The sequence below is a fragment of the Drosophila santomea genome, chromosome X, assembly GCF_016746245.2.
Source record: "Drosophila santomea strain STO CAGO 1482 chromosome X, Prin_Dsan_1.1, whole genome shotgun sequence".
Taxonomy (NCBI): domain Eukaryota; kingdom Metazoa; phylum Arthropoda; class Insecta; order Diptera; family Drosophilidae; genus Drosophila; species Drosophila santomea.
Genome location: NC_053021.2, coordinates 15,410,590 through 15,432,131, shown reverse-complemented (window position 1 = coordinate 15,432,131; position 21,542 = coordinate 15,410,590). Strand labels below are relative to the sequence as shown.

The 21,542-nt window shown below is 45.4% G+C and overlaps 4 protein-coding genes across 17 annotated transcripts; 1 reads left to right on the top strand and 3 right to left on the bottom strand.

The window, feature by feature from the left end:
- The first annotated feature begins 317 nt into the window (after positions 1–317).
- Positions 318–9,167, top strand: LOC120455340 (phosphorylase b kinase gamma catalytic chain, skeletal muscle/heart isoform). 10 transcript variants are annotated; one of them, XM_039641422.2, is made up of 11 exons: positions 318–473; positions 1,025–1,193; positions 1,739–1,876; positions 2,421–2,599; positions 2,666–2,950; positions 3,014–3,104; positions 3,664–3,800; positions 3,859–3,956; positions 5,959–6,528; positions 8,740–8,898; positions 8,968–9,167. In XM_039641422.2, exons 3-11 carry the CDS (start codon positions 1,785–1,787, stop codon positions 9,100–9,102), a joined length of 1,746 nt encoding a protein of 581 aa, XP_039497356.1. In that variant the 5' UTR covers positions 318–473; positions 1,025–1,193; positions 1,739–1,784; the 3' UTR covers positions 9,103–9,167. The 10 variants fall into 10 exon arrangements, with proteins under 10 accessions (XP_039497356.1, XP_039497357.1, XP_039497363.1 ...); XM_039641423.2 differs by having other exon boundaries at positions 1,025–1,204; XM_039641430.2 differs by lacking the exon at positions 5,959–6,528 and adding an exon at positions 4,687–4,770 and having other exon boundaries at positions 319–473.
- Positions 9,141–10,441, bottom strand: LOC120455342. Its single transcript, XM_039641432.2, has 2 exons — positions 10,225–10,441; positions 9,141–10,142 (listed from the first exon to the last, which is right to left on the bottom strand). Exons 1-2 carry the CDS (start codon positions 10,334–10,336, stop codon positions 9,907–9,909), a joined length of 348 nt encoding a protein of 115 aa, XP_039497366.1. The 5' UTR covers positions 10,337–10,441; the 3' UTR covers positions 9,141–9,906.
- An 857-nt stretch (positions 10,442–11,298) lies between these two features.
- On the bottom strand, positions 11,299–14,820 carry LOC120455072 (alpha-(1,6)-fucosyltransferase). The gene is made up of 4 exons (XM_039640923.2): positions 14,123–14,820; positions 13,169–13,718; positions 12,543–12,967; positions 11,299–12,478 (listed from the first exon to the last, which is right to left on the bottom strand). Exons 1-4 carry the CDS (start codon positions 14,365–14,367, stop codon positions 11,839–11,841), a joined length of 1,860 nt encoding a protein of 619 aa, XP_039496857.1. The 5' UTR covers positions 14,368–14,820; the 3' UTR covers positions 11,299–11,838.
- Positions 14,821–15,323: 503 nt separating this feature from the next.
- LOC120455073 (protein bfr2) lies at positions 15,324–19,946 on the bottom strand. 5 transcript variants are annotated; one of them, XM_039640924.2, is made up of 3 exons: positions 19,433–19,946; positions 17,670–18,771; positions 15,324–17,296 (listed from the first exon to the last, which is right to left on the bottom strand). In XM_039640924.2, the coding sequence occupies exons 2-3, from the start codon at positions 18,466–18,468 to the stop codon at positions 16,449–16,451; spliced, it is 1,647 nt and encodes a 548-aa protein (XP_039496858.1). In that variant the 5' UTR covers positions 18,469–18,771; positions 19,433–19,946; the 3' UTR covers positions 15,324–16,448. The 5 variants fall into 5 exon arrangements, with proteins under 5 accessions (XP_039496858.1, XP_039496859.1, XP_039496860.1 ...); XM_039640925.2 differs by having other exon boundaries at positions 17,670–18,768; XM_039640926.2 differs by having other exon boundaries at positions 19,516–19,946.
- Positions 19,947–21,542: the final 1,596 nt, after the last annotated feature.

The following is a 21,542-nucleotide window of genomic DNA, read 5'->3' as shown; positions in this document are numbered from 1 at the left end:
TTACTTTCAAAAGCTATCATTGAATAATTGCTTAAAATCTATCAATTGGCTTACTGTATACGAACAACTATATTTCGCTGAAAATATCAAATTATTACTTAGAAACGTATTTTTTAAATTTAAAGTTGCTTTTAGCAGGGAGCAAGTGTTTGCTATCGTGTCTTCGCTAACAGGTGTAAGTCTTTGCTAAGTGCGTGGGTGTCTTTGCTAATCGCACCCCTGATCAGGAACGTGTCTTTGCTAACAATGCATAATCGATAGGCATCGACGAGCTATCGATGCTGTCGATTTTCGTGAATACTCGATAGTATCGCGTTGGTATCGAGGCTAGTGCCACCTCCAGTTTTGTGATTGTGTCAAAAATACAGGGTTTTATTGTTGCATTTGCAATTTAATCCGATAAATATATATTTGGCGTGGAGTTATGCACGAGACGTCGTTGCCAGCGATTAGAGAGCCGAGCGGCCACACGTGTATGTGTTTCACTGGCGGTGCGTGCGCCAACTCCGCCAAAAAGCGTACTACTTTTAACCTTAGTTGACATTGAAATGTACCCGCTTAGTTGGATGTCCACGATGGTGCGTGTGTGTGTGTGTATATGTGTGCTGTGCGGCGTCTGTGTACGCGAGTGTGTGTGATTGCAAAGGAGGATGGGAGAAACGAGAGCAGAGCAAAAACAAAAACAAAAGGAACAGAAACCTGCTGCACATAGTCGGTGCATGCGAGCCTGTGTGTGTGTGTGTGTGCGTGCAAGCAAAACAACTGCAAGAAATCAGCAACAGCAGTAAGAAGCAGAGAAACAGTATCAGTGATAAGGAGGCTAAACAACAACAACAGTAACAGCAGCAGCAGCAGCAGCAATGATAATGCACCCTTTTGAAATGCAAACAAAACAAAGCGTTGTAGTTGTGTAATCATTCACAACAGACACACACGCACACACACTTGTGTAATAATAAATTTTAATTCTATTATTTTTGATTTAATTTTTGCCTGTTATTCAAATCGATCTGTGCTTTTGCAGTTGGCATTCGTCGTTATTAATTAAATCAGCCGCCAACAGCTGAGCGAGAGAGCAATAGAGAGCAACAGAGAGGGAGAGCGACAGGAGAGGATCCCACTTTCAATCGAATCCGAATCCGGGAATCGAAAATCGGAGCAGCGCAGTCGGCAGCGCAGTTAGCAGAGGCTTGGTAATTAAAAGGAAAGACCGAACTGAACCGAACTGAACTAAACTGAAACGAAACGAACTGAAACGTTACGTTACGAACTGAAGCGACTGAAGAAACGAAAAGAAAAGAACGAAAGTCGGCAGAGTCGGAAAGTCGGAAAGTCGACTGTCGGCAAGTCTGATTGTCGGCAAAGTCCCAAAGTCGGCAAAGTCGGAGAGTCGCAGTCTCAGTCGCAGTCACCGAGACAGAGATTCCACTCGTGTCGCACGTCCGTTCGTTTCCACATTGTCGTTATAAAAATAGCAACGCCTTAAACGATCGCATCAACCTCATCAACAGAACACCACCAGAAATCACCGCCCCCTCCTCCTTCTCCTCCTCCGCGTCCGTGTCCGCCGCCACCACCGCTACCGCTACCGCCACCGCATCCCATCACCATCATCTTCATTAGCACGCAGCCCGACAGAGTAACTAACTGATCTTGATTGCGATCATGATCATGATCACTGCCATCATCATGTAATCCTTCACTAACCAATTGCTTCCCCCACTCGCCCGCTAAACAGATTCCAACCTGCCGTTTCGGCAGCCGGCAAGATTTCACTAGATCTAATGGCCAAGGACGAGGAGGATGACCTGCTGCCCGACAAGGATGCGGCCAAGGGCTTCTATGCCAAATATGAGCCCAAGGAGATTCTGGGCAGGTGAGAATCAATAATCGATAGGCATTTGGCGGCACCTCAAACCCCTTATCTAATACTTGAAAAATCATTAGAACTTAACTATTGAAATATGTTCCTCTCTATTTTCACTTAAATTATTTGATATTCATGGCTTAGTTATTTCTGCCACTTAAAAATCCTATAGATCATAGAACTATTGATACTCGTTTCATCAGAAATCACTACAACATCCAAAACATCCCAACCTCTTACTGCTAGATCTGCACCAATGCAGTTTGGCTAAATGGTGCCAAGTGATTCAGCCTCATAAACCTTCCACTCTTTGCATGGAGCAATGGCATGGGCTGCTTTTCAAGCGGCGCCTGTCTGCCGTCCACTTCTCCGCTCACTCAAGCCTCACCAAAGATCACAATTTGCTAGGCAAATAGCAGGAGACTAAGCGAAAACAAGGGCTAATTACATATTACAATTCTAGTGATTAGAGATTAGATAAATTCCCGATCATGGCAATGTCAAGTGCAGCAAAAGCAGAATTGTTTATCTACATCCCATGTTTGTCTTACAGGGGCATCAGTTCGACCGTGAGGCGATGCATCGAAAAGGAGACGGGCAAGGAGTTCGCCGCCAAGATAATCGACTTGGGTGCCACCACAGAGGCGGGCGAGACGAATCCATATCACATGCTGGAGGCAACCAGACAAGAAATCTCAATACTGCGCCAGGTTATGGGACATCCCTACATAAGTTAGTTTCACATAGCACTCACATGTACACAATAACACCACTAACCATCTACATTGTCGTGCACAGTTGATCTGCAGGATGTGTTTGAGTCAGATGCATTTGTTTTCCTCGTGTTCGAGCTGTGCCCCAAAGGCGAGCTCTTCGACTATCTGACCTCTGTGGTGACGCTCTCCGAGAAGAAGACGCGCACCATTATGCGACAGATCTTCGAGGGCGTCGAGTACATACACGCCAAGAACATTGTCCATCGGGATCTGAAGCCCGAGAACATTTTGCTGGACGAGAACCACAACGTAAAGATCACGGACTTTGGCTTCGCCAGGCAGCTGCAAGAGGGCGAGAAACTTACAGGTAACTATTATCCAGTTTCAATCTTTCTTTGCTAAGCTTAACTATGTACTTTCCCCCCATTAGATCTGTGCGGAACGCCGGGATATTTGGCGCCCGAAACGCTCAAGTGCAACATGTTCGAAGGATCCCCCGGCTACTCGCAGGAAGTGGACATGTAAGAACGAACAAGCTAGCCATTTATTAATACATTACACCCTTTTTGGCTCGAGTAATTCGAAGAAGTAATTTAAGCAGAAAAAGTATCAGATATATTGTAATACGAATTTTCTGCTCGAATTACAAAATTGCTTATGGTAATAACAAGTGTTATTATTAACTTTTTTGCTTACATAAATATAAAAGAAAGGTCTAAATGCTCCCATCGATATTAGACCCATTTTTCACTTCTTTATTTTTATAGACGCAAATTTGCTGATAGTTGTTTATACATTGATTTTACTAGTGTTATTCGCGTGAGGCGATTTGTTTTGATCTTTAGGTGTGCATTTTAATAAATGACTCACACAAGCAGAAATCTGAGTAGTTCCGATGCCGACGTCTATTTTTCTTCGGTTCAGCAAAACGCAGGGCTTTTTGTATTTTTCGGTTGTTGAACGTTTCCCACTGATATCTACGTTACTTGGTTTCAGCAGAAATTTAAAATAGGAAAAATTGACACCTTTTACCCATTTCTTTTTCTCTTTCGATTTCGATTTCGTTTTGTTGTTTTGCAGATGGGCCTGTGGCGTGATTATGTTCACGCTGCTCGTCGGTTGTCCACCTTTCTGGCACCGCAAGCAGATGGTCATGCTGCGGAATATCATGGAGGGCAAGTACAGCTTCACCTCGCCGGAGTGGGCTGATATTTCAGGTTGGTCCAATGATATACACATGCCAAACGTATGCTCATTTATCACGATTGATTGCAGAGGATCCCAAGGATCTGATACGCAAATGTCTAGTCGTTGATCCTGCGCAACGTATCACCGTCAAGGAAGTATTAAGACATCCATTCTTCAACCAAATGGTAAGTGCCGGAATAGTTGGCAGCCGCCGGGCTCCAATTACCAACACCACCACCACCACTACTACAACAACCACCTGTACAAGAGGAAAATCAGTTAAATTAGTTCAATTAGTCGCCAAGAATGAGGTCCGCCTTCGAGTCGCCTTTTGTGTTCGGGCAGCAGTCTATATAGTTTACCAGGTTCCTGTTCATGTACATAGATACTAGATCTCTAGTTGATGGGCTTAACCTGTGGAGGGGATCTTCTACACAACCAACCCACCCAACCAAACACCTGGCCCTGCAAATGTTCCTAAAAACACAATGTACACCTAAGAACACACACTCTGATGGAAAGAACACACCTGTGACTCACAAACCACTCACAACAGCCTATTAACTGCTTCTTCTTACTGTTACCTCCTAAAAATTACGATTATGATTTATGATTCGGTTAGGATAGCAGCCTAACCACCCGTAGTTTAGTCCAATTGTCAGATATATGGCCTGACAGGATCTGTCATTAGTTTGGATCCCCCCTCACAAAAAAAAAAAAAAAGAAACCCTTCGGGCCCTCTTAAGCAGCACTTCGCGTTTTGTTAACTTTTTATTTTTATGATTACTACTTTTATTATACCAAACATTTTCTCTCTTCTTTTCCTTACATATAAACTATATATCAAATCGAATGCAATTAATTTTAAACGAACCCAAACGAACGATAACGAACACACACCACTACTATCGATAGCTGTTCGAGCAAAACATTGATGGCCTCAAGCGCAGCCTGTCGACCAAGTCCCGACGAATGAGTCGCATCACTGAGATCGCACTGGTAACGAACCGTTCCCGGACTAACCCAAGCTCTCTCTTAATCTCTCTGTGCTGTGTGTCTCCGTGTCCATTTAATATCGGAGCCGTAATCGTAATCGCAATCGCAATCGCTGTAATAACGATGATCCCGATAATAACGATAATACCGATAATCAAACAATCGGGCCGGCAGACCCAACTCATGACCATATATGTATGCAAACCCTGCCGGCCCAGCATTCGTGTCTGTGTTCCGTTGCATTCTGTTCTGTTTCGTTCTGTGCCGATCTAATATAACCCAGCTAAACTGTACATCATAGTGCATATCAATTGTATACTATACACATTTACTTACTTAAATACCGTTCAGGTCATCTGGGCCAAGCATAATAACTTTTATTCGACAATATTCAGCGATAAACAAAACGGAACGACAACTAAAACTAAAACTAAAACGTACCTGATCTGCTTCGTTTTTGTTTGCATCTGATTTGATTTGCTTGTCGACTGATCGATGCCCCATGATGATAACAAAAAACCCTCCTCTAATCCCATTTCTTGTTGTGTTCGATGTTGTTGTCGATTTTGTGTGTTTTTTGTACAAATCAAACGATTGCCCCGATAACTAAAAACGATAACACACGTCTGCAGCTCAGCGCTCGCCATTTGAATCATAATCTGTTAAGTTAATAACTGTGTCTGCATGCCAACCAATCAACAAATCCAGCAGGGTTTCCCTTATCCCAACCTCCAAGGAAAAACCCCAATCCCTATTTTGAGTCACTGCATGCAAGCGTGCATTAACCATTTTAGTCAGCGAGAAGAAGGAGAAAAAGGCAGTGAGATTTGAGGATTTGTACTCCCATATCTTGAAAAATTCACAAAGTAAAATAATAGAATAGAGTAAAATTCAAAGGCATTGAATCAAGGTGCATATAAGTATGAAAAACGAAGGTACATATATTAGGCCACTAGGATGTATGTAGAGTGTAAGTTGAGTTCACTTTAGGTATTATACGTATAAGAACGCCCTGATGCACCCCAACTTTTGATTTAATCCCCATGACTGATATACCAATTTTAATTTCTTCCGCGCCCACTCTGCTGCTGCTACCTCTGACCACCCTCCTGCCCACCAATCTCATCCTTCCTCCGCCTCCGCATTCGTCCTCGGTTTTTTGTTTGCCACTCGCGGTGTCGACGGGATCAGGTGTTAATGGGTGACCGCCGACACACGGCCCCGCCCATCGCGGCCGCCCACTCGAGCAGCAGGTACCTGTTCAATAACGAGGCGTCATCGTACCGCTTTGGGCAGCTAAACAGTTGCAGTGGCGGTGGCAGTGGCAGTGGCGCCCCCAATTATCTGTACTGTGCGCCACAGAGCTCCTACTCGTCGAATCGAATGCGCGATGGGCCGCTGGACGATGCAGCTGCCAGTGCATCCGCCACCTGCCATGCCCATGCCATGTCATCCAACGCATCCACCTCCACCTACGCCACCAATGCCAACAGCAACGCCAACGCCGCCACAAACTTGGCAATGGCATCTAGCTCCTTGGCATCCGCCTCCTCACACAAAACGCTCACGGCGACGGTCTACTATCAGCAGCAGCCGCAACAGCATCAGACGCAGCAGCAGCAGCAGCAGTATCAGCAGCAGCAACAGACGACGCAACTGCCGGTGCCGATGCCGATGCCGGTGCAGTTGCAGTTGCAACATCCACAATTGCAGCCCGGTGGCGATGGCAAGCAATCGGTGTATGCACCTCCTACAGTGCAGGCAGGTTTTCCATTAATACTCTTTGATCTCGCTTACTCCTTACCCATTCACGAATGGCCCAACAGGCGGTGGCAGGAATCGCTAGGGAAACGTTAAATTGCATACCACAGACCTGGACGAGTGTGCACCACAATTCCAATCGAGTTGCCTGAGTTTATTGCATTTTCTTTTTAAATCTTTATAATTTACATATATTTTGTTACCCTTTTTTATATTTAAATGAGAACTTGTGTTCATTTTCGTTCAAGCACTTTGTTGTTTGCTTTCTACTTGCTGTAAATTTAAAAGTATCTCAATAATGAAATCAACTTTTGATTACTATATATGTTAAATCACTATATCAGTCAGTTTTGTATGGAATTTTTCGTTTTTGCTAACGTTTTTTGACAGCCGCGCGGGCTATGCCTAATATTTAGTTGCCACACGTACCACTACCGATTAATTTCTAGTGCTTTTAGTTGATTCGAATCAGTCCACTCCACTCCATAAATCATCAGAGACAAGCTGCACTCGATTTTCACCTCCAAAGTATCATCATTCACCCATCACCCCTCTCACTCCCACTCACTCACTGTCTCTTTCTAAATGATGTTCGATCTGTCGATGGATCGTATGTTAATATCTACCGATCGCTCGATCAGCCGCTGCTTTCTATCCAAAAATCCACCCATCTACTACCACCCGTCTACTATTTAGCATAAGATTTTGAAAGTACCTCTACCTCTGCATTATACTATTACTATTACTATTACTATTATTGTATTCTCTTATAGCTGACACTTAGTCATATCATAGCGAGTAAACACTATGTTTGTATTATATGCACCTTTCTCTAGTACATATCTCTCGGGTGAACTGGATGATATTTACAAGAACTGTATGTAGTAGTTGACTTGCTTCCGCCGTTTATACCTCTGTGTAGCGTTAGCCTATAGTAAATACATAGTATATATATACTATCTATAGATCGTATATACATAGATCACTAATCCTCTCGGTGTCTCTCATTTGTCTCTGTGTCTTGTGGAGGAAGTCAGGATAGTTTGATAAGCTAACTAGCATGTTAGTCTTAATTATAATTAATCCCCCATTAACATCCCCCCATTGTGTATATACACGCAAAGAAAAAACTATGGTACTTTTCGATCGTTATTAACCATTGCTGCTAAATTTCTAATTTCTAATCAAAAGTCTATGGTTTCTACAGCTTTATTTGGCTAATATATTCGGATTTAATATTCGTTTGTGTGCATATACTGCCCATTTATAATCAATTATCAATTATGAAATAACGCCAAAATCGATTCACTGACAAATTATTTTGTTTAATTTCTCCTCTGTTGATGATGTTAAACACGTTTTGTTTGTGTGTCATGTTCTCTATATTGTCAGAGTCTCAACGCCCTTATAAGATGTGTGTCTATAAGTCGGTGTTGTGGAGACTCCCTTGTGAGTAAACCAAGTCAAAGTGAGATAGATTTGCATATACATAGTATTTTATCCATACAACCACGCCCACTCCGCACACCTAAAACACACTCAAATCGTCTATGTATGTATATTCGTTCGATTTGCATAATGCCACACATGTGAATATATATATATATGTTGAATGGTAATACGTAAATAGCGTCAATGTTGTGGTTCACCTCAAAATGTGTTTCTCTCACTGTAATTGACCCCGCTAACCCAATGCCCTAACCTCTGACATCTGACCCCTGATCCATGACCCATGACCTTTGGCTAATGGCTTTCGGTGATGGCTTCGTTGTCCTCTGTTTACCGCGTCTGCTTAACCCATCTAAACACTTCAAAATGAATGTAACTAATGCCAACCCGAATCACTAACGCTCATCCATCGAAACACTGACCCAAATGTTGTACTCACTCCACTAACAATAACACCCAAATGTGGACTAACACTGGGACCAAAACACTCGAAACATATCGCTGTTCCCGATCCGTATTGTTCTTCTTCGTTTGTCCGAGAAGTTAACCATTAACCATTAGGCTAAAATCCAATTGCTAACCACGAGACGAACTAACCGAAACCGTAACCTAACACCCTTTAACCCACCCCGCTGATTTAACCCATGGCGTGTGCACCTCTAACCCAAACACAAAGCCAAAAGAATAAAGAGATCAATGCCGCATTGCCGTGTATCCAGTTGGTTTAATCCGTATCCCCTTTGTCCTCTCTCTCACGTTTAGCTGCGCAAACAGAGTCGCTTCAACGCGCGCAAAAAGTTCCAATTCGCCATACTCGTGATACGGGCCGTCATCCGGATACGGCGCCTGCGCTTCACCGCCGAGCCGCTTCACGTTGAGGAGGCCATCCGGGATCCGTATCGCGTCAAGGTTCTGCGCAAGGTGAGTGTTACTCAAATCGCGATAAAGCGATCTGGAATATATGTATGTACTCATTCTACTTTCTTGCAGGTCATCGATGGCTGTGCCTTCCGTGTCTACGGACATTGGGTTAAGAAGGGCGAGGGCCAGAACCGGGCCGCCCTCTTCGAGAATACTCCGCGCACCGAGCTGCACGCGCTCTACATCAACAATCTCAGCCGATAGGAGGCGGTCGGGCGGCGGGGCGTGGTCGCTGAGCTACATAAGCACACACAAAAAAAACACACACACAAAAAACACCCACAAAGAACACCCACACTCACAGCAAAACAGCAGAAAAAATAAGCGAAACCCAAGCTAGCAAGCAACCAAGAAACGAATTAGCAAAAGTTACTATGAAAAACAGGAAATTGCAATTGCAATGGAAGAAAGAGATAGAGACACACCAAAAAGGATGCAATCTAACCATTCGGATTCGCCTCGTTCTGGACGGAGAGCCAACTAGTAACATTACCTCTCTGCCTTCTTCGTCCTTGTGATTTTGTTTAAATACCTTTTTTTTTTAAATTGTATTTCATATTATTATGTCCTTTGCGCCAGCCATCTAGTGTAATCAGTTAGTAGTGTAGCGTCGAATCGGGCCATATATCATAACCATGCCCAGTGGTGGTGTACCATATAACCCGACGCCAGAACGAGCCGAATCGGATATTGGATATTGGATAGTGGATATCGGATATAGATGAGATAGGTAGCTAGGTAGATCCAAACCTTGTCTCACCATCCTCCATCCTCCAAAAACCCAACTAAGCCCACACAAGCAAGCGTACATGCATATGTATTTTCTGTTAATGATTCTATTAAATTATTTAATTGTATTGCTAAGCGTTTACATTTTAATTGTTATGTTGTAGTATACACAATAAATAAAAAAAAAAAACAAACAAAAAAAATCGAGGATCGATGTTAAAAACAATACCATTGCAAAGGTGAGCAATTGTAGGATTAGTAGGATTGAATTAATTAGCTTTAGATGTGCTTCTCGCAATTGTATTTGCGCTCGCAGCACTCGGGAAAATCGCGATTGATGTTCACAAAGTCGCGCTGCTTGCAGCCGGGCGGCGGAGCAACTGCATCACAGGTCTTGAAGGTCACCACGCCATCCGCATGGCACTCGGCCCTCACACACTGCAGATTCGGCGCCAGTCCCGTCTGTCCCGGCGACAGGATCGTGTGCGTGTCCAGCACACACTTGCCGGGATGCGCTGCAAGCGGATGAAGCATAAGGTTATTACATGGCATGGGAGTACGTTGGATGCCGGATGCCGGATGTGGGCACTAGCTCACCTGAATTGCTCAGCTTGACTTTGGCAACGGCCGCCTGGGCACCTTGGCCGCCAAGGATGACGAGCAGGCTGAGGAGGAGGAGTGCGGCAACGGCGGAGGTAAAGTGCGACATTCTGCTTGATACACTGGCTGGACTGGATCACTGGTAATCTCTGGTGGAACTCTGGATCGAGCGATGTTATCAACTGGGATGCTGGTGCGCAAGTGCTGCTGTTTGGATGCCAATGGCAATGTTTTATACGCAGCCCGGGGGCGTCGGTTATCAGAAGGCGAAAACCGAAAGCCAAAGCCCCCGGAATGAGGCGGCTTATCCGCTCCGCTCCAGCTGCCGACGACATCGACGACACCGACTTGACCTTGTCCAACGAACGGAGCTCCTTTTTCCGATTACCCGGCTGCCGGTTTAGCTGCCTGTTTGGCTGCTTTTTTCTTTTCGTTTTTTTTTCTGAATATTTGTAATCGTTTTTTTTTATTTTCACTTCCCTGCGGTTCATTGAGTACTTAATTACAATTGCCCACGCACACAGAGACGCCTTTCATTTATTTATGCACAAGCACACACACACATATATGTTTATTGTTATTATTCTTTTTTTTATTATTTTTTTAATCGACGCTGTAGAAGCTTATCACGTTTCTCATTTTTTTCGGTTTTTCGGCACCCGTTTTGGTTTGCCACCTTTTATTTTTTTGATTTTTGGGTTTTGTGGGGAATTTTCTTGTTTTGGTGTTTTGGAATTCCTGCGGGGTTTGCGCAGTGGAGCTGCAACGGGTTTACCGCCACTTGACTCATCATCCCGAGGGCACGCATCTTCAATTTGCACTTTCACCGGCGCCACGGGGTTCTTGAACCGCCGCAAAGCCATCATAACAAACTGGTCCTTCAATACTCGTTGGATATATAATATTGATGAATGATCGGTAGTATCATTCTCATTCTCATTCTCAGGTTGAAAAGCCTTTCAACCCACAGGCCAATGTAATTGGTGTAATGGCATTAATGGCTTAAACGAACAACAAAATGCGAAATGTTAACAACAAGCTCAGATCGAAAATAAAAGCAATAGACAATTGTTTCTTTTTAAAACATTACTATTTATTTCTTTTACTTTGACGCTTGAATTTATCAGATTTAGTTTTGTTTTGCGTCCTTTGTGTTTTCTTTGTTTTTTTTTTATTCAACTATTTTACAGGTGATAGACTATATTGCGCTTAGTGAAACTACATGCACTTCTATATATAATTTATTTATATATATATAAATATATTTATGTATATTCTTGTCAACATAATTTCTTCGGCTTTCGGCTTACATTTTATTAAAAGACTTGTACAAATGCAGAATTAAAATAATATTCAGAATTGGAATCGCTATCAGAGCGTAAAAGTTCGTAAACGTGAACAAGAAAGAAAAAGTCACAAAGTATTGATGGACAAGTGACAAGTACAGAAAGAGCGAGATTTCATTTGAGATTCTGGACATTCGATAGATTCTGGTGATGCTGATACGAGCCGATGCGAACTGCACCATGGAAATTCCAGGTGGAATGCGGCAGATAAGATTTACAGATCAATCAACAACATGGCCGAGAAAGGAGTGCTGTGAGCAGCGAACTAAATGCCCGCATAGAGAGGCAGCTTGGCGGTGTCCACCTTCTCCTCCACTTTAAAGGAGGGAAATAGGCCGCCCTGATTGGTGCGTGTGTTCTTGCCCTTGGAGTTGCCATCCCAATGGTTACCAGCCACTGAGACTAGGTCACCAACACGCAACTGTAGATCCTCGTGCGTACGTGGCTTGTGGGCGATAACGACGCGACGATTGTGCGCATTCTGACCTCCGTAGTAGTATATGTCGTCCAGCGACTTGAACCGATGCGCTGCATCCGGATACATCGTCTGCATTATCTCGTAGGCCACGCGACACACTTGCGACGAGAAAGTGCACACCAGATGATCGGACATGGAGAGCAGGTGGATGTCCAAAATGATCCCGTTCAGGGCCGTATCCGTGTATCGTGTGGAAACGGACGCCATGCGCGCCACCTCCGGATCACCAATGATCTGGTACTGTGGGTACTTCCTGCGAGCCTCTTCAATAACCTGAGCATCATCCGACGCGAGGAAAATGCGGCGAGCCACCGTGCTGCCATTCACCTCCAGCGTGCGGTAGTAGTCCTCCACATAGGTCATGTACTCCTCCACACTGTGGCAGGCCGCCTCTGTGCCCACTTTGTCCGTGCGACGGACATGAACGCTATACGAAAAAGACACCGAATATTTAATTTCTTCAAGAGAAGGAAAAGTCTTAGTGCACTTACCCAACGATGGGACGCTCCCATCCCAAATTCCGCATGCCAGCGGTAAGGAAATCCCGCGTCGTTGGTTGCGGTCGAAGCAAATACTTAAGGAACTGACCCACCCACCAAACGATGGGGTCTCCATGCAGACGCTTGAGTCTCGGCGCCAGATCCTCGGGAACGGCGAGCGGCAGGTACGGCGGTCTCGGCATCAGCGAGTCAATGATGGGCAACACCAGCACCTGGGTGTTCGGCTTGCCCGGCCAATTGTATGTGTTGGCGGTGCCCGCATCATGGCAGCTGTTGGACACCGGCTGGAAGACCTCCTCCCAGCCGCCCTTGTGATACCGCCATCCGCGGGATTTCAAGATGAGCGTCCGCTCGGTGGCATAGGCCACTATAAAGCAATACACCACATGGTGCAGTTGGCAGCCGTAGCCACAACCCTGGAATTAGATAGAGTCGTCGATTAAAGCATGTGCATGTGCATAACTAATAACAAGCAGATTAAATGATTTCCTTGTTGGTATAAGCCAAGGAAACCATTTTCTAGGAATTTAAACATATCTATCGCACTGACAAGTGAATTGGCTTAATGGTAACAAAAAGATTAGCTCGAGAAATGGGAGGAAATCTATACAACGCACCTTGTTGAGCTTGCAGACCAGCTTGCGCGCATTCTGACAGTCACTGGGATTCTGTAGGTGGTGCAGGCGCCGCTGTACCAAATCGCTCAGTTCACGCGCCTCCTTGTGCCGCCAGGCTTCGTAGCCATCGGACTGACGCATTCGCTCCATATCGCTCAGCAGAGAACGCTTGTGCTCGGCGCCCTGCAGCAGCACCTGGTTGATGGACTCCTCCAGATCGGCACTCGCATGGCCGGCGGCCACGGCTTTGCGCACTTTGCCCAGTTCGCTGCTGAAGAAGTTCCAGATCTCAGCAATGTTTGTCTGGATGCGTCGGCGCGTGAACTCGTACTCCAGGCTGGGCTCAAACTCGCCATGATCGTTGACACCTGCCTCCAGATCATTGGGCGCTCCCTCGGCCACATTATTCCAACCGCGCAGATCAGCGGGCGCCGACTCGAACATGGATTCTGGTTCCGGGCCGCCGACCTCGGGCGCTAGCTTTGGATTCAGCGCATCGTTCTCCAGCCTTTGCACCAGTTTCAGTGCGCTCTGCTTGTCCAGTTGGTCACTGAAAACAAAGAGATGGGGGTTTAGGTTAGCAAAGCAGCTTATCGCATGTAATTCCGCCTACGTGCCATGCATAATTAGCCACGCTGCTAACAAATCAGAAAAAATGATGATCGCAACAGTGTACCTGGCAATGCTACAATGTTTCAGGAAACTATACATGGTAGAACTACGCTTGAAGCTTCTTTATTTCCATATAAAACGCGAACTGGTTATTGATTGATGTTAATCTCTTTGATATCACAGCTGTTGCGGCATTTAAAACTTTATACAAGTGCTTCAGAGCCCAGAAAACAATTATTTAGCAAAACTAAAACGGGATTTCAATGCAGGGGATTGCGAACAATGATATTCTGTTGCCCCCGGCTGTATGCCCAGCTCCAGCCAGCTGTGTCAGCCACCTACCTCATCAGCTCGTCGATGAGCTGTTTAAGCTCCTCGTTGCGCTGACGTGTGTGCTCCAGCATCTGAAGCGCCTGTGAGATGCGGCGGGCGTTCAGCTCACTCTCCCCGGCCGCCTGCTGCCCCTGTGTATTGGTCAGCTTGACCACAAACACGTAGACCAATCCGATCCAGGCCAGGACGAATATGATAAGGGCACGGGCCCACGAGTTGGCCGAAGCCCCGAATAGCTGACGCACCAGCAGCATGGCGGCGTTTCCACTGCTCCTCCTCCTATGGATACTGCCCACCGCTCGCCGGGACCACAATCGATCTGCCAGGGGATCAAGGAACGGGGCACCGAACGGGGGGGGGGCGGACTTGGGAATGCGCTCTATGTGGACTTTGATGCGGAGCTGTTTCAATTCCGGCACATAGTCCCAATTAACTCCGATCCGGCCAGCGACCAAGGCGGTCCAATGACATGGTCGACGGGTATAGGGTTCCGCTTTGATTTATAGATATTGTATATATGCTATATGATGTATGGTGGCCAGCTGCAATGCGAGTTGTTTCTGACTGGAGGAGGAGGCGCAAGTGGATATCGCTGATCGGGCTGGCCAGGTAGTCGTGGCAAGTCAAATTAGGTGCGAAATTATTCTATATGTTTCCGTCCTGTTCTGTGTTTTCTTTTGATTAGCACTAGAGCTGTGTTGTCAACACACAATGTTATCGATATGCAGTAATCGGAATATATATATACATACCCACGACTAGAAAAGCGCTGCCATATTCGGACAATTGACAACCTTACTATCGATAAGTCGATGACCATGACGATAACGAGTTCCAACGGCTCTTAACGTAACGCTTATTCAAAACGTCAAATTAAAAACAAAAAACTATTGAAGTGATAAAACAATTGAAGATGCTTTGTGGATGTTTTCAGTTTTATGCCGTGTTCTCTTAATATTTCACATTTTATTTGGACTTATGCTACTAATAATAAAAATGATTATAATTTTCAGATGTGTTGTTATTTTCAAAGTTCCGACCGATCTGCGAGTTGTATGGGTCGTGGATAACGGGGGAACCACCCGTTACCGGCAACCCAGACCACCCGGAGATCGGACGACCTGCGCCGGGTGCAATCAAGATGCGGGCTTCTTATGCTTTTGTTTCTTCTTTTTTTTTTGTGGAAATCAAATGAAAAATGATTATCGTATAAATTATAAAAAATTCAGTATATGTAAAGTTAAAAAAAAAGTTGTACACATAAAATATAAATTATATTATTATAATTACGACCACAAAAATTTCTTAGTGTTGAAATGAGTTTTGTTTCTTCCGAGTGTTTGTGTTTTTATATGTGTGTGTGTGTGGGTTGGTGTGTGTGTGAAGAGGGGGTGTATTGTGTGTGCGGCGTGTTTTTTGAGTGAGAGAGATAGAGAGAGCGCGAGTAGCTGCGGGTCGTAGGTCGAGGGGGTTGAGGTGGTGGTGGGGCTTGGTTTATGCGACAAGTTTTGATTTATTATTAAATTTAAATACCTATGTATATAAATTACGTTTCTGTTTTATTATAATTATTGTTGTTTCCATCTTAATCATTTTGTTTTGTTTCGTTTTTTATTTTCTCATTTTTTTTTTTGTTTTTTGTATGTAGTGGGCAACTGCGGCATTTGTAAATTTCTTTATATTTAAATGTTCCTTTTGACTGTGTAAAAATATCGATTTCCATCTGATCTTGTTTTGTAGTTACTATTCATGTATGCATTTGCTTTTCGTTTCAGTTATATTACGTTAACGCTGCATTCTGAACTCTCTTTTGCTGCTGCTGCTTCTGCTGTTTGTTCTTCGGATTCTTAATCGGATTCTTCAGATTCTTCATCTTGGCGCGCTTCCTATGCTATTGAAATGTTGTTTGTGGTACTGCTTACTGCCTTCTGCATCGGGATCTTATATTCCGCTCTGATCTGATCGGTTATGTTTATGTTATATGTCGGATTGTGTGTGTGTGTGTGTGTGTATGTGGTGTCGTGTTGTGTGTATGAGAGTGGAGTGTGTTGGGTGTTCGCTTCTCGTTATATGTTGTATATATATATAATATATTATATGTATGTATAATTAGTTGCTTAATAGTAGAATTTCTTGAATGTTGTTGTGGTAAAGTGTAGGTAATGTTGCTCTATGTCTCTATGTCGACTCAACTGCACTACATACATATGTCTTTCCACCAGATACGCGGCGAAACGAACCGAACCGTGCCGAGACGAGCCGAACCGAACCGAACCGAACCGATCCCCGTTTCTGATCTGCATCCGTATCCGTATTTCGTATCCTCACCTCCGCCTCATTCGCTGCGCAGTTTCTTTAGCTCCGGTGACTTCTCCCCCACGCCCACACCAACTCCGCCGGCGTTATTCAGCTCCATATCGCAGTGCAGGGCCGTACGCTTCTGGCCAATAGCTGGCGCCGAATCTGCATCCGCTGACGCTACCGGCGAAACCGCATCCGCCACCTTCTTCGCCGCCAGCTGCTGCAGTTTACTGTCCCTCACAATGCCGTTGCTGCTATTGCTCTCGTCAGCCTCTAGCTCCGCCTCATTATCCTCCTCCTCGTCCAGCTCATCTTCCTCCTCGTCCTCCGCCTCATCCTCATCCTCGTCGCCCAGGACGCCGTTCCCGTTTCCGTTTCCATTGGCTGGTGCTGCAGTCGCTTTGCTGGCTGGCTGCGGTTCTGCTGTAACCGCTTCCTCTTCTGCCGATGGAGCCGCCTGACCGTTGTTGGTGATCGAATTATTAGTTTTGTGGGGCTGGCTCGGCGCCTGCGTCTGATTCTGGGTCGAGTGCTGTGTCGGAGTCAGGATGGTCAGGCTGTTGGTCTTGGGCGGCGCCTCCTGATTACTTTCGGAGTCCGAGGCGAGCGGTGTGCCACCCAAGCCAATGCCAATGCCCAGGGCTATGGGCTCGCCGTCCTCTGTGGAGGTGGTGGCCGTTGTCTGTGTGGTGCCATCGTTGTCATCGATGATCGGCTCCTGGGAGGTGGAATCGTTCGACACGAAGTTTGAGTCACCGTCCTGCAGGGCGGCGCCTACGGCAGCTGCGTTGTTCTTGGCTTCGCCCGACTGTAGAGGCGTCAGCGCAGCCGGGTTGGTGTTCTCGTTCTCTGTCTCCGATTCTGTAGCAGTGTTGCGACCGCCTGGGGATAGAAAGCATTGGGTTAGGCATCAATGGACAATTTGTTAACTCGGCGAACTGCGACCAGAATAATTGAAAAAAGAAACCTTGTGTTTGCTATCTGCGGTGCGGATATTACCTATTTTACTGTAGTTGCTCATTATTAACTTTACAATTCTTGCTCTTAAACTGATATGTTCTCAATCGTAAATGCTTTCAACGAATATATTATAAATTTGACTGATAATTCATCTACTACTGCAATACTAATAACATAACTTTTCATAACATGACATTTCATAACACAAGGTTTCTGGAAAAGATTACTCGTTTGAGTCTGGTGTTGCTCGTGTGAACACTCTAGCCGCAGCTGCCGGATCATTTTCACTGCTTACCTGCTCCCTGGCTTTCGTCGTCCAAATCGACACCCACACCGTCGTTGGTATCGTCGCCATCAAGCACCTTGCTGCTGCTGCCGTTTGTGCTGAGTGAACCGGTGCCAGTGGCGGAGGCGCCGGATCCCGGCGGCGGCATATCATCGAGCATCTCGGGACTGAGATCGTTGGCCACATAGTGAGACCAGAGGGCCAGCTCCACGCGATGCGGCGACCAGTGCGGCGTATCCCCGCCCACCTCCGCATTGAGGCGCTCCACGGTGGACTGGATGTGATTGACGAAGTTGAGGTACTCCTTGGTGGTGTAATCGATGCCCTCGATCTCTGGTATGGCCATCAGGCACTCGTCGGCCATGAATGGTGCCGAATCGGGAGCGGCGGCCGCCAGCAGTGCACTGGCCATTGTGGTGCCGACGCCCTTGAGGTTCGATAAAGCTGTGATCGCCTGCTCTAGATTGGGCAGCTTGCGGAAGGCCTTCTTTGTCTCCTGGATGACGGCGCGCGGTGTGTTGACCTTGACCAGGTAGGATAGCTGCGGATAGAATTTGCCGCGCGACTGCTTCCACTTCATCGACTGGACGAGTTCATCGTATACCATATGCGCATCCTTGCCGCGTGCCTTAATCAATTTGGGCAGTTCATTCTGATACCACTGATCCAAGCGGATCAGCTCCTGCGGCTTCTTGCAGCGTTTCTCAGCCTTTAGCTTAAGAACCTGGGGATAGAGCTGGTAGCAATACTCGAACTGTGTGGTGCTCCCGTTCTCGAAGAACGAGACCGTCGCCTTGCCGTTGGACATCTTCTGCGGATGCGGATTTGTCGTTGTCGCCTGCTAATGATTGGTGCTATCGATGTATCTCCGTATCGTGGGATCTATCTTCTTGGGGCCCAGGACGTTGGCTGATCCGCAAGTGCCCGGCTGGCTGACTGGCTATATATATATATGTATATATATATATATGTATATATATATATATGTATATATATATATATATATTTACTTAGGTGTAAGCTACTATATGTACGCCAAATCAATCTATTGCTGACGGTTTAATCTCCTGCTTTATCCTGTCCGTTCCGAGCTGCTCCTGTCAATGTACTGCTATTCGTGCGTTGAGAGTTCCCGGCAAGGAAGAAGAGAGTACGTGAGAGACAGCGAGTGCGAGAGAGGGAGCACGAAGAAGCAGCAAAGCAAAGGAGAGTGGAAGAAAAGAGAAGAAAAGAGGCACACAATTAGGTTTACAGTTACGATTACATATGCAAGGGGGATCGGTGGCATCGGGCGGTACTTCGATTGATTACTGTTAATGCTGCTGCTGCTGCGGCTGTGTCTCTGTTGTTTGTTGTATTTACTCAATCCGATAATCGCTCACTATTTGCCAAAAATCTGCTCGCTTCCTCCGCCGTGTGCACAACACACAAATCGAATTTTTACAGTGCCGTCGTCGGGTTCTTTTTAGTCCGCCATGCACTCATACAGGCAAACTGACAGGCACACGGACGGACAAACACACACACGCACACACAACCAGCACACTCGCTCTCGCACACCCAAAGAGAGAGGCCGCTCATACACAGGCAAAAACACGCACACACCACACACACACACCGACTAAAACACACACTTATATACTGAGGCAACAGCAGCAGCAGCAGAAAATTTCTTTTTCATCTAGGTTTTCGAAAAAATACGAACGCGAGCATTAAATAAACGAATGCTACTATTTTTTCGTTGTTGTTGTTTGTTTGTTCTTTTTTCGTACCTCTTGTCTTTTTGGCAAACGCTGAGAACAGCTTTTCACTAGCGCACTGCACGCACACAGATGAGTGGGTGAACAACAAATACCTTTTAGTTAGTCGCCGCCAGTCTTCCTTTCCGTCCACATCCAAACAACTACTCCAATGCTTTGCTGTTTTTCTGTGTTACCTCTGCTTTGCTTCGCTTCGCCTCTGTGCTTGTGCTGTGTGCTTCGTGCTGTGCCCGTGCTGTGCTTCTTCTTCTTCTTCCTCTGCTGTTTCAGTCTCTGCTTCTGCTTTCTGCCTGCAGGGGCGTCGTTGACAACCGACAAATGAAAAGGGGGTAACTCTGTTCTCCAAATGAGCACGCCACAGAAAGCACAACAAAAAAGAAAAAGGATCGGAGCGGAGCTGAGCGTTGCAGCTGTGCGATGTGCTGCTAACTCGTGTGACGAGAATTGGGAATTGGGATTGCGAATGCGAATGGGAATGGGAATACGAGAAGCGAATATGGGAATGACAAACGACGACGAACCGGGAACAGGAGTTGTCGCTCTATCTCGCCCGCACTCACTGCCCGAAAGTATCTGTATCTCTCTGGCACCCTCGGCGTTCCATTTTGCCGGCGACGTCCGTGCTCTCTGCCGCCGCTCTGCCATCGTCTCTGCCGCTGCGTTTATGCGAAATGCTTTACACGAAAACCTGTTCAAAGCGGAGGCATAAACGCGGCTTTGTCGATCAACTTCCATGTCATTGAAAGTCTTGTTTGAGTTATAGAAACTTCGAGTACAAAATATTTATATTTCAGCAATGTTTACCCTTATCGGCTTAGCTAATGCAATCATGCTTTATGTTTTTACAAATAGCAAGCTTGCACTGGAATTAACTTAAAAATAAGTATTTCTATTTTCAGGACCTTTAATTTAATCCGTACTTAGTTGGAAAATAAAATGGAATGGGTTCTAAAATAATTTAAAAATTCGCGATATTCTAGTGTAAACAGCTTCTTCGCTGCTTTTGTTGTGCCAGTTGCCAGCGGCAGCGGCGTCGTTGTGCCATTATTCATGAGGGGGTGCGTCAGGTTTGCTGAGTTTTACCGACTTGTTTGCGTAAAGCGAAATTATTTATGGCTCAGCACGAACAGCGATAGAAATGCATGCATACATATGTTGCTGGTTGGTTAAAAAGTTGCCCTTACATGCAGTTAAGTGCTTATAATTTGTCTACTTGCACATATTAAATAATGTACATAATTAATCGGCGGTTCGAGGAAGAACTGGAGAATGTACGGAAAGAATTCGAGTGATCAAGAAGTAGTTATGTATATGTACATACACATACATATACATATATATTTATATATATAAATATCAAAAATATTATAAAATTGTTTGAACTTTCAAGCATTAACTAATTCGAGAACAGCTGCTGGTTCCATAATCGAGTACACACGTGTGCTACTCAAAGTCTAAGCTGAGAGAGCGGTCGAGCGGCAACTTGATATTTAAAAAACAGAACCCTACTTAACAGTCGACTCAAGTTCGATCCCCCCGCAGGTACGCCCCTCAGTTCACCTATCGCTCGTTTGCCTTTGCCGCCATCATTCGCTGTGGCCGTTTCTACCCTATTCGTTGTCGTCGTTCGTTGAGCGACGAACAACATAGCAGCTGCAATTTAGCTGTTTCTGTTTGTGCCTTCTCTGTGCCTGCCATTCGCTCATTATACCCTTGCAAAGAGAACTATCGCTATTTAAGATAGCGGTAATCCTATCTAATACATTATCGATTTGTTTAATGGTTTTATATGTACTTAAGTGCGATTTAATTGACAATTCGATAAACTATTAAAATAAGCCCTTAGCAGTGGCTTTATTTTCAAAGATGTTTAAGCGAAATCTAATTTATTCAATAAGCGATCGGACTATTCTAGTTTGTAGAGCACCAAAAAATCGGCTAGACGCAGATGGCTTCCTTTTCTCGTTTTGCCCCGCTGCTCTCTCACACACACACACAAACGCACACATGCAGTGATGCATGTGCGACGCGGCGATATGCGTGCGATATATCGCATCGATACTCGATGCGGATGCCCATCTGTTTTGCGGCTTTTTCCCGCTTTCCCTGTTGCAAAACCCGT